A 13,236-nucleotide genomic window follows, 5' to 3' on the forward strand; every position below is an offset into this window, starting at 1 on the left:
ACGCAAGCCGGCCGCCAAAGACGAGAGGAAGAGGCCAGGAAATCTCCACCAGCCGACGGAGATCCCAGTCTCTCCACCCCCCCAACGGCGGTGACACGCCTAAATTTCGGGAAGCGGAGGCCGTCGCTGCTCCCTCCCTGCCCACAAAGGGCAGCAGACTGTCAGTCAATGAGTCTGCTGCCAGTCTGCCTGCGGACCGCAGACCCGTTCTGCACATAAGCAGAACGGGTCAGGCGCCCGCACAGATTCCCGATCATCGGGAATCTGCATTCAGCAGTACACTAGTGTGCCTAGGCCTTGGTAATCAGTAGCCCTGATTGGCATCCCAGCGTTTTAGGTTGAGAAATCTAAGCCATCCTGTTGAGCACATCTAGGGGTTAAGGTACTACGCATCGATTTGGGGGTTTTCTGCTATTTTCCATCAGATTTGCACATTGGAGTTTTATTAAAGGCAAATCCAAATGTAATTCGCAGAAAACCACCGACTTTAGATCATCGGATAACATATTGAATTTTAAAAATAGAGAAGTATAGGATCTGCAATTTACTAATAATCTGTTTTAGAACTGACCAACATCTGACAGTTAAACGACAGGAAACCTGCAGACAAAATAGATCTGCAAGTGGCCAAAGCAGGCTTTGTATTCTGATAATGGTATAAAAAGTGTAACCTTTAATAAAAAAAAAAATATGTGTAGGGTCCCTCCCCAAATCAATAACCAGCCCCGAACCTCTCAGCCTGGGCTGGTATTGGAAAATAAGGGGAAGAACCGTGGTGGGGTTCCCCCTATTCTCCAATAACCAGCACAAGGCTGAATCAGCTGGAGGACTGGCGCTATTGCATGGAGACACAGCGTGGGGTCCCCCTGCCATAACGTTACCCAGCCCCAAACTGGTCACCCAGAGCTGCATTTCACAGGTTCAGGAATGAAGACGCTTAGCTGGAGAAGCCAGTAGTCGGTAATTATTACTTAATATAGTATATCATGCTACTGGGCTGTGTATGAAGACGTAGGGAGCTATTTATCAGGTAATAGTTGGGGGATATTCCATGAAAAAAATAGTTTTCAGGGGATATTTGCGAATATTAAGTTTCCCCCGAGTGTACTATGGAGGGATTGCAGCAAATATCTCCAATATCTGCTGTGGTGCCTCCATTTTCCGATAGCAGCTGCAGCCCTCATCGGTTTCTGTGAGGACAGCTGTGCTGATAAATTTACCAAGCTTGGCCACGATAGGATGGTGTTACCCTATAGTGGCCTATGGCGGGAGAGGGAACCTACGGAATCTTACTCGGCAATGGCCGCCACAGTGCAAACCGCAAAGAACAGCCCCGGCTCACGATATAGAAGTGAAACCATTGCTTTGACTTTTAGAACATTCGAGAGAATGTTCAATTTATTATTGCTGTGAATAGCAACGATCATAAATTCTAATTATCGGGGTCTAAAACCTGATGATTAGTAAATATGCCCCATGGTGCTGCATGCCATGGACACTAAGCGGTATATAGTGGGCATTACAATTGCATACATACAGCATTTAGGGGGTCATTCAGACCCACTAGCGAGCGGCAGTACGCTCGCAAGTGGGTCGATGTTCCCCACTGCGCATGCGCACGACGGAGGGAGCTCCGTCGTGCGCATGCGCGAGAGCCGGCGAGCGACGGGCTTCCCATCGCTCCGGGTCTCGCACCAAAGGGGGCGTGCTGTCGATGTTGATTGACAGCACGCCCCCTTTGGTGGGCGTGCCGGGGGCGTGCCTGCCAGACGGAGGCGTTCCCATGGGAACGCCTACCGTCTGAAGCCGGCCCCACTGACATCACTAGTGATGTCAGTGGGAGTGATTTTGGCTCTGATAGAGCCAAAATCACTCCAGGGCTTGTGGCTGGGAAACCCGACCGCAGGGTTTCCCTCGCAAGTCCGATGGTCGCGATGGTCAAGACCATCGCGACCATCTTTTTGGACGCTCGTATATGCTGTGGGTGGTGACCCACAGCTATACGAGCGTCCAGGAGGACGCTCCATTTTAATGGAGGAGGGCCCTGATTCAGAGCGAGCGCTCTGGTCAGAGGGTCCGGCTCTGAATCAGGCCCTTAGTGCTTTTTATACATACAGTATACTGATAATACTGTGTATACTAAGCTTTTAGTCTTTCTGATCTGTTATTATCTCTGCTGTATCTCATGTGTTTGCTGCCCCCATGCTTTGTGCCCCTTAATGTGCAAGCAGACTAAGGGGTCTATTTACTAAGCAGTGTTAGGAGACAGAGTGAAAAGTGATAAGAAAGTGATAAGGTGCCAGCCAATCAGCTCCTAACTGTCATTTTTCAAACACAGCCTGTGAGATGACAGTTGGGAGCTGATTGGCTGGCACCTTATCACTTTTCACTCTGTCTCCTAACACTGCTTAGTAAATAGACCCCTAAGGGGCCTATTCATCAAACCTAAAGTTTCATTTTTCATGTATTTTTTTTACATATTTATGTATGTCATTTGCTCCCATACATTACCAGGTTTTTTTATACCAACCAGCCAGATATCTGAAAGAAAATTGTACAGTGTGTGCCCAGCTGTAATCTTAAAGGTGCACTTTTATCTTGCTCTCATATACCTGTGCATACCTCAGGGCAGATATTCTGGATACATAAAATATCATAAAACACAGATAAAACACCACACAAATCATAAACTCATAATAATGTACAAGATTGATAATATTATACGTTCTAGAGCCACCTGGAGACAATCTCATTGAGTCTACGCATTGAATGAAGGAAATGCTGACTAGCTAAACATGGATTTCACAAGCACTCACGGGTACTGGTGACTGGGAATGAGTGAATGTTGTTGTACTGTACAAAAAAATGGGTTATATAAGCACAATTATGTACACCTTAGGCACAGTAGGAAACCCCCTCCCACACTAGTTTCAATACCATGAAGGGCGGCATATTGTCTCGTTTGGAATGTGGCACTGGGTAGTGATATTATGCAGCCTGGATCTGCCCTCCCAGCCCACTACCAACATGGAGGACCAGAAACTGTCAGTGGCCACTGACATCAGACGAATGCGTTAGTAATCGGGGCCTAGCTCTGACACACCAAAGTGCTTGGTAAATCGGCCCAGACTTCAAACCACATTGAAGATAATGGGGGACTGCGATCTGCAGAATTTCTTTGCGTAAAACGCGTTAGTATTTTATTAAATAGGCATCATACCTTACTCATGCGGAAACTTCCATTTCACAGTGGTTTCCAGCTTAATTAAAAAGGTCCCTTATGTTTCGCGTTCGTCTGTCATAAGCCTTTCAGTTCTCACAGTGTTGAAATTGTCAGTGTTCGCCAGGAAGAAAGCAATACCACGTTATCCTGGTCATGTGGTTTCATTAATTGCTTTTTAATTATAGTCAATTGTAAAAAACTTTATTGCTTTGACTGGTGATGGTTTGCTGTTTGTTTGATTTCATTCATAGGGCTCTATTTACTACAATCCGCATTTGTAATGCAGATTGTAGTGTGATATTACCGACTGAATTCGCATTGCGAATTCAGGCAATATCACAGGGATTTACTACAAATCCCTTGCAGGGACAGAGCTTGCGAGAAAGCTCTGCCCCTGCGAATCCCCTCCACACTCTAGTCACAATATTTTCGTAAAGAAATACCGTGACTAGTGTCCCGCCCCGGCGCTGAGCCCCGCCCCCACGATCGCGGATCCCGCCCCCCCCGCAACCTGCCCTCCTTTAATAGCACTTACCTGCAGTCATTGGTGCTCCGGTGATGTCTTCCATGCCTCCGGTCAGCTGATATCCCATAGTGCACTGGGACCCGATCACCTGATGACCGGGCCGCAGTGCAGCATGGGAGACTAGCTGACCACCGGTCCCTGGAGTCAGGTAAGTGAATTTTTTTTTTTTTACAATTTTTTTTTTGCAGTGTATCAAGCTTGTGGTCTGTTTAGACCACACAGCTGATCACTGGGACCGGCTCCGGGCTCTACTCTGCCTTTTAGAGCAGAGTAGGAGCCCGGTAACCGGGGGAACCCTGGATAACGCCACCTCCAGTTGGCGTTATTATCACAGGGCTTTCCCCGGTATTTTTTCACAATTTATTTTTAGTAACTCTGGTCGGATCCCATTACAGTTATGGGAAATGCGATCTGCTTACTAAAAATAAGTGATACTTAGGGGTTGGAGTAGAATTTTACGAATTCTACTCCAATTGCCCTGTAATAACTATAGGTGATACTAAAATAATGTGAAAAGGGTGTGAAAACACAAAACAGCCTTTTTCACTTTATTCTAGTAAAAATAATGTTAATAAATAGAGCCCTTACTGTGTGAAAAACCTTACACATTTCATGGGAAACCTCCCTGCTGCTTCTTATCTTTGCAGGTTGCTTGTTCCGTTTGTTCCTTTCTGTACAATCATGTATATTATTTTTAAAAAATTCCACACGCAGTACCTGCCAGACGTTCCTGACAGACCTGTTGTTGAATATCTAGTATTTTTTTTCCTGTGTGCCTAGTTATAAAATCACAATGTACCAAGGTGCAAAACCAGATGCATCTGACGATTTTCTGCAGACTGTATATGCGTCAGAAACAGCAAAGGAAGTCTGTGCATGTGTCACATGAAACGCTCGCAGTGACAAGGAGCTCCGTACGAGTCGAGTCTGGAGCGGAATTTTGGGCCTGATTCAGACTTAGGAATAGAGGGCCTGATTCAGAGCCGGACGCTATTTGCGCTCGCTCGTTCAGAAAAAAGGGGTGGCTATTCAAATAAACCGTTCGCTCTTTGCGGTCTGTTTACGCCTCTAGGTCTGAACGAGCGAACAAAACTTGCGGTCGTTTTTTGGAAAACTACGCCCCCTGGCCGCTCGCATCCTACGTCATGTCCGCTATTTATTAGATGAATCGAGTACATCGACCAGCGTATGAACTGCTCGCTATTCTTGTGGATGGTTTTTCCTACCACAATCTTGCGAGCAGTACTGACTATAAAATAACCCAGTGACGTGGTCAATGACGCTGCTGTATTAATTATGCACACCCATAAAACGCCCGTTTTGACCTTTAAGCACGCCTGCGTTGTGATCTCCGCTCCCCGTTTTCAAGCACCTTCCCCTGTTACCACCCACATACGCCTCCTCCTGTCACTCAAAATAGCAGGCATTCGCTATTTAGCGAACAAACGATTTTCGGCCGCACTGACTGGTTCGCGCATGCGTATTACTATCCGTACGCATGCGCAGTTGTGCAAACATCGCTCGGAACAAACGAGCGGCCGCTTACGAGCGGCTCTGAATCAGGCCCAGAGTGAGATATCTCTCTCAAATGTGAACCTGAACAAACCATATTGCAATGCAAGGGGTGTAAATACATAATTTTTTTTTACATGTGAGGTAAATACTGGCTGCTTTTACATGTAGCCCACAAATACTGCACAGCTTTATTATTACTCTACAATTTAGATGTCAGTTTGGACACCTCCCTCCCAAATCTAAATCTCTCTGCACGTGCAGCATGGTGTCACCAAGATGATCAGTTGAGAGAGATCTCTCTCTCTATTCCCAACTCTGAGTCAGGCCCTTAGCCTTCTGTGTAATGGGTGGCAACCGGGTGGTCACCTGCGGATGCACGGAACAGATTTGTCCCATGGGAGTGTGGTGGGCAAGTAGCCTGACGCTTGTACATGTCTGAGGTGCCTGGACGCAGATGGATATCTTGCACCCAGCACGGTCTCTGTGGAGGTGTAATTGCGGCGGGTTAGGCTTCTGCATGTGGCCCTTGACGACGGTACATCCTCTTTGTGTTTGCTATTTGATTTATTGGGTTCTCTTTATCATTTGTAACTCGTTGTGAATATATTTAAGGTCACATTTCCGAAGAGATTCTAAAACAAACTTTCTAGCCTCATAATGACACAGAAGAGAGGCTGGAGACTTAGCTGCGGGTCCATCCTACGGGCGCTGTTACAGGCCACCTGCAGTGAGCACGGTGCACAATCTTAGTATATTACTTTATGTTACAAATATTTACACTTTGCAAATTGGTAAAATATATATTACAGGTTGAGTCTCCCATATCCGAAATGCTCGGGACCACGAGCATTTTGGATTATTCCGCTATTCGGAATACCTGGGGGGGGGGGGTGGCCCGGCGGGTGTCACGGGAGACACCGGCGTGTGCTGCGGGTGAGTCCGGAATGTGTTGCGGTGGTCCGGCAGGTGATACAGGGGTTCGGCTGGGTTTTTGCGGTGGTCCGGTGGGTGCTACAGGGATTCGGCGGGTGTCGTGAGGGGTCCGGCGACTGAGGCGTAAGGGTCCGGCGACTGAGGCGGAAGGGTCCGGCGGGTGCTGCGGCTGTCACGAGGGTCCGGCGGGTACTGCGGCTGTACCGAGTGGTCCGGCGGCTGCCGCTGGGGGTCCGGTGGGTGATGCGGGGGGTGGCCTGGCGTGTGGACCACGCCCACGCCGCTAGTCATTGGCCGCTGATACTAGTGACGTCATGACGTCAGGTGACGTCACATATGCACCTAAATATTCCGTTTTTTGGAATATTTTGGTTTTTGGAATAACGGATATGGGAGACTCAACCTGTACATTAGTTTTGTTATAGATTGTAAGTTTGCAAGCAGGGCCCTCCAACCTCTTGGTCTGTCTGTTATTTCCCCGTCTTGTTTTATTACTATCTTATTGCTGTTTTGTTCCTAATTCTAAAGGGCAACACAATATGCTGGTGCTATACAGTACAAGTTAATGTTAATAATGTGAATAAATTAATTTTGCCATCACAGCTTTGTGCGGATTGGTTGTTGCTCTGTTGAGCGTTGGTAGTATATATATGATGTACTCGGACTGTATATACCAGGAGCATAGAAAATTCCACAAACCTAAGAAATGGGAGGTGCACGTTTATAAAACTGGCATAGAAAAGTCTGTGGCAACATACATTATTACTGCTTACAAGACATGGTATATGGATACAAGTCAGTGACTTGAGGTGAACTTTCACGGTCCCCAGTCAGCAACTTATAAATGGTTTTCTGACACCAAATAGACTGTAAAACAGTATATTAATTAATATAAAGTACTGTTTAATAATATATGTCACAACAAAGCACAATTCTATCTATGGCTTATGCGGGATGCAGTCAGAAAGCCGACGGTCAAAATGCCGACAGCCGGCTTCCCGACTGTCAAATCCCGCGAAGGTACTGATGACAGGCGTCAAAATCCCGTCGCCTGTCATTAGACCTACGCCGGGAGCCCGACGCCCGGCATACCGAACGAAGGTAAGCTGGGTGCGGACAGGGGGGCTTAGGTTTTAGGGCTCCTGGGGGGAACTTAGGGTTACGCAGTGGAGCGATTATTTTGCTACTGTGTATGCGCCAAAGTCACACTGCGCATGAGTAGCGATTGGTTAGCGATGTCGGTGCCAGAGAGGATTTATTCGTAAAGCGAGTGACAGGTAGTCAGCTTTTGGGGGGACGTAATGAGGGGTGGCTACAAAAATGCAGAGGTTCCAGGACTGTTTTCTGGGTGTGCCCGTGTGAGCCTCTGCATACGGTTGCTCAGAGGTGCAATGTGCGACCAATGTTTCCGCTTTTGTAGGGTAAGCACAGAAGACGGTGACTGAGTCATTACCATATTATCTCATGTCCGCTGTGTACGGGATCTCGGCAGCGGCGGGCATTGTGTGCACCTCTGATCAGGCTTTTTGTGTGGTGTTGGGTCTTAGTTTTGATGTTTTTCTCTCCTGTTATCTGCAGAGCGAGGACATCACAAGCACCGCAGGCTATGAGTGCCTCCTCGCGCACATGAATGAAGGACGGAAGAACTGCAAGGAATTTGAAGACTTCCTGAAGGAAAGGTGGGTGTGACGCGGGCACGATGGACCAAAGCTCGCCAGCAAGGAGGAGGGCCCAGTATAATACATGGGGGTTATCACAGGGGCGAACACTGGATTTGTTTTTATGCTTAGTACATATATAATAAACACAAAAGTATATAAATGGCAAATGCAGAGATATTCAGCATTGCTCCGAAAAGCAGCTGTCCCCGCGATTAGTAATACAGCTACAGAATTAACAGCGTTACTTACCTCCCCCATGGCTGTGCATGTATGACCAGAGGTCGCGCATGTATGACCAGAGATCACGCATGCGCAAAGCTGCTGGGGAGGCAGTTAGGAGGCAGCGGACCCCGATCCTCCCTCTGAAGATGGCGTTTGTTCTCGCAAGCAAGCTCTGAAGATTTTTTTGTGTTTTTTTTTTTTCAGTTGCATAAATTACAGGACTTCACAGTCCCCGCCAGAAGAGAAGCCAGCAGCAGGGGCTGGGCGTTCCTGAGGATCACCCATCTCTGCTGCTGCGGCACTGCGTCGGAGAAGGGGAGGCACAGTCACTGGGGAGAGGCGCGGCTGCAGCAGGCAGCTCAGACTGCGGCCCTTCCTGTTAGGATCGCTGATCACAGTCTGGGTAGCCTTGTACTCGGGCTGCAGCAAGTTTATATTTGCAAATTTAGGCGTAAATAATTTATCACGTACTCAATAAAAATGCGGATTTGGACCCAGAATGAGAAGCCCAGAATGAGAAACCCAGTCAAATAATCCCGAATATGTTACTGAGGAGAAGGCTATTTATTACTGAGGAAAAGGCTATTTGTTACTGAGGAGAAGGCTATTTATTACTGAGGAAAAGGCTATTTGTTAATGAGGAAAAGGCTATTTGTTACTGAGGAAAAGGCTATTTGTTAATGAGGAAAAGGCTATTTGTTAATGAGGAAAAGGCTATTTGTCAATGAGGAAAAGGCTATTTGTCACTGAGGAAAAGGCTATTTGTCAATGAGGAAAAGGCTATTTGTAAATGAGGAAAAGGCTATTTGTTAATGAGGAAAAGGCTATTTGTCACTGAGGAAAATGCTATTTGTCACTGAGGAAAAGGCTATTTGTCACTGAGGAAAAGGCTATTTGTCACTGAGGAAAATGCTATTTGTTACTGAGGAAAAGGCTATTTGTCACTGAGGAAAAGGCTATTTGTCACTGAGGAAAAGGCTATTTGTCACTGAGGAAAATGCTATTTGTCACTGAGGAAAAGGCTATTTGTCACTGAGGAAAAGGCTATTTGTTACTGAGGAAAAGGCTATTTGTCACTGAGGAAAATGCTATTTGTTACTGAGGAAAAGGCTATTTGTTACTGAGGAAAAGGCTATTTGTCACTGAGGAAAAGGCTATTTGTTACTGAGGAAAAGGCTATTTGTTAATGAGGAAAAGGCTATTTGTTAATGAGGAAAAGGCTATTTGTTAATGAGGAAAAGGCTATTTGTTACTGAGGAAAAGGCTATTTGTCACTGAGGAAAAGGCTATTTGTCACTGAGGAAAAGGCTATTTGTTACTGAGGAAAAGGCTATTTGTTAATGAGGAAAAGGCTATTTGTTAATGAGGAAAAGGCTATTTGTCACTGAGGAAAAGGCTATTTGTCACTGAGGAAAAGGCTATTTGTTAATGAGGAGAAGGCTATTTGTTACTGAGGAGAAGGCTATTTATTACTGAGGAAAAGGCTATTTGTTAATGAGGAAAAGGCTATTTGTTAATGAGGAAAAGGCTATTTGTTACTGAGGAAAAGGCTATTTGTCACTGAGGAAAAGGCTATTTATTACTGAGGAAAAGGCTATTTGTTACTGAGGAAAAGGCTATTTGTTACTGAGGAGAAGGCTATTTATTACTGAGGAAAAGGCTATTTGTTACTGAGGAGAAGGCTATTTATTACTGAGGAAAAGGCTATTTGTTAATGAGGAAAAGGCTATTTGTTAATGAGGAAAAGGCTATTTGTCACTGAGGAAAAGGCTATTTGTCACTGAGGAGAAGGCTATTTGTTAATGAGGAAAAGGCTATTTGTTAATGAGGAGAAGGCTATTTGTTACTGAGGAGAAGGCTATTTATTACTGAGGAAAAGGCTATTTGTTAATGAGGAAAAGGCTATTTGTTAATGAGGAAAAGGCTATTTGTTACTGAGGAAAAGGCTATTTGTCACTGAGGAAAAGGCTATTTGTTACTGAGGAAAAGGCTATTTGTTAATGAGGAAAAGGCTATTTGTTAATGAGGAAAAGGCTATTTGTTAATGAGGAAAAGGCTATTTGTCACTGAGGAAAAGGCTATTTGTCACTGAGGAAAAGGCTATTTGTTAATGAGGAAAAGGCTATTTGTTAATGAGGAAAAGGCTATTTGTCAATGAGGAGAAGGCTATTTATTACTGAGGAAAAGGCTATTTGTTACTGAGGAAAAGGCTATTTATTACTGAGGAAAAGGCTATTTGTTACTGAGGAAAAGGCTATTTATTACTGAGGAAAAGGCTATTTGTTACTGAGGAAAAGGCTATTTGTTACTGAGGAAAAGGCTATTTGTTACTGAGGAAAAGGCTATTTGTTAATGAGGAAAAGGCTATTTATTACTGAGGAGAAGGCTATTTATTACTGAGGAAAAGGCTATTTGTTACTGAGGAAAAGGCTATTTGTTACTGAGGAGAAGGCTATTTATTACTGAGGAAAAGGCTATTTGTTACTGAGGAGAAGGCTATTTATTACTGAGGAAAAGGCTATTTGTTAATGAGGAAAAGGCTATTTGTTAATGAGGAAAAGGCTATTTGTCACTGAGGAAAAGGCTATTTGTCACTGAGGAAAAGGCTATTTGTTAATGAGGAAAAGGCTATTTGTTACTGAGGAGAAGGCTATTTATTACTGAGGAAAAGGCTATTTGTTACTGAGGAAAAGGCTATTTATTACTGAGGAAAAGGCTATTTGTTACTGAGGAAAAGGCTATTTATTACTGAGGAAAAGGCTATTTGTTACTGAGGAAAAGGCTATTTGTTACTGAGGAAAAGGCTATTTATTACTGAGGAAAAGGCTATTTGTTACTGAGGAAAAGGCTATTTGTTACTGAGGAAAAGGCTATTTGTTACTGAGGAAAAGGCTATTTGTTAATGAGGAAAAGGCTATTTATTACTGAGGAGAAGGCTATTTATTACTGAGGAAAAGGCTATTTGTTACTGAGGAAAAGGCTATTTGTTACTGAGGAGAAGGCTATTTATTACTGAGGAAAAGGCTATTTGTTACTGAGGAGAAGGCTATTTATTACTGAGGAAAAGGCTATTTGTTACTGAGGAAAAGGCTATTTGTTAATGAGGAAAAGGCTATTTGTTAATGAGGAAAAGGCTATTTGTCACTGAGGAAAAGGCTATTTGTCACTGAGGAAAAGGCTATTTGTTAATGAGGAAAAGGCTATTTGTTACTGAGGAGAAGGCTATTTATTACTGAGGAAAAGGCTATTTGTTACTGAGGAAAAGGCTATTTATTACTGAGGAAAAGGCTATTTGTTACTGAGGAAAAGGCTATTTGTTACTGAGGAAAAGGCTATTTGTTACTGAGGAAAAGGCTATTTGTTACTGAGGAAAGGGCTATTTGTTAATGAGGAAAAGGCTATTTATTACTGAGGAGAAGGCTATTTATTACTGAGGAAAAGGCTATTTGTTACTGAGGAAAAGGCTATTTGTTACTGAGGAGAAGGCTATTTATTACTGAGGAAAAGGCTATTTGTTACTGAGGAGAAGGCTATTTATTACTGAGGAAAAGGCTATTTGTTACTGAGGAGAAGGCTATTTGTTACTGAGGAAAAGGCTATTTGTCACCAAAACCACTGATTCTCTTTCTCCACCTCCATTTGATGTTAATGAATCCCCAGCAGTGGACCCCGTATCAGATACTTTGTGATTTCAGCGAATCTGAGATGTATATACTTGGTGCATATTATATACATAGTTTTGCGCCCTGTATGTGTATATTTTTGACCATCTGTTTTCCAACTTATTGGGATTGGTCTGTGTCTCCGTGCCCACTGGTACTTGATTACTTCACTCTTTTTATTCTGTACAAACCCCACCCCCTAATTTCATTTTTTTTCCCCCTCATATATATTATATTAAAATAACATTTATGACAGTATGCCAGCTCAGGAAAGCCCTATCTGTCCCCATAAAAACAATATAAAATGTCAACTGGTGACATAAAAATGTTAATCTTGGCAAAATACCCGAAACCAAAAACAAAAGAATTGGCTTGCGCTGGAATGAAGTGTTGGCAAAGCCCTATTCAGTCAGTGGTTATAAATGATTTATGTATGTATCACCACCTAGTGGTCATAAATGGCACTGCAGCTCTTTTATACAGTACTTTGTTTCTCAAAGTTATCAGCGATAACTCCATCCCCACTCTAAAAAAATCACATTATCAATGGACATTTTACTGATTATGAAAACTGTGATTTGGATATATCCTGTATTACATTAGGGACATATCTATCAAAGCTTGATGTGAGATAAAATTGTGAACTATATATCACCAACCAATCAGCTCCAAACTATCATTTTTTAAACACAGCCTGCAAAATGTAAGTTAGAAGATGATTGGTTGGTGATATATATCTCACAATTTTATCTCACATCAAGCTTTGATACATATGTCCCGTAGTTCTATGTTTCTGTGTTTCCTAAATCATATACCTTAGTAAATTCAAACAATTACTGTATCATTATCTTTCATGATTTAACCCCCTAGGGTCACCGATTATTTTCAATAAACTCTTAGCTCTGAAAAACTACCGGCTGATAATAATGACTACAAATGTGCAGAAAAAAATAACTTTCAGAATACAACACATATATATTTACTAGTGAATGTTTCTAGGGGGATCGAGATGCAGTTGAAATACCAGTGTATACAGAGAGCTAACCTTGCTTAATGATAGAGGTAGCTGGAAGTGCCAAAACGGGAAGAGATAGATCCCTTTCCGTTTCTGTACGATGACATCATCTGCCAGGGTCCAATGTAATTCCCTAACAACCAAGTGGGCACAGAGGGGGAACATAATCATGTGGCGAGCGAAGCGAGCCACCGAGCCCGCAGCGTGGCGAGCGTAGCTAGCCCGCAAGTGGCCAACTCTCTTATTTTTGTGGAAAGTGTGGGCAGAAACCTCCACTTCCGCCTCACTCACGTCACTTCCAGGTACGGCTAGTGAAGGGGGATTTAGGGCCCGATTCAGAGCCGGACGCTCTGACCAGAGCGCTTGCTCTGAATCAGGGCCCTCCTACCTAAAATTGGAGCGGCCTCCTGGCCGCTCGCATAGCTGTGGGTGACCACGCACAGCTTATGCGAGCGGCCAAAAAGATGGTCGCGATGGTC

At 44.0% G+C, this 13,236-nt stretch overlaps 1 protein-coding gene across 1 annotated transcript in view; it reads left to right on the plus strand.

Moving 5' to 3' along the window:
• The window catches only part of PSTPIP2 (proline-serine-threonine phosphatase interacting protein 2), a 177,303-nt gene that overhangs the window by 77,061 nt on the left and 87,006 nt on the right, over nt 1–13,236 (plus strand). The window contains exon 2 of the mRNA XM_088476514.1: nt 7,776–7,876. Within this exon, the coding sequence (XP_088332640.1) occupies nt 7,776–7,876 (101 nt within the window). The remainder of the gene's footprint in view (nt 1–7,775; nt 7,877–13,236) is intronic.

Source organism: Taudactylus pleione, unplaced genomic scaffold (genome assembly GCF_031769625.1).
Source record: "Taudactylus pleione unplaced genomic scaffold, aTauple2 ptg000189l, whole genome shotgun sequence".
Taxonomy (NCBI): domain Eukaryota; kingdom Metazoa; phylum Chordata; class Amphibia; order Anura; family Myobatrachidae; genus Taudactylus; species Taudactylus pleione.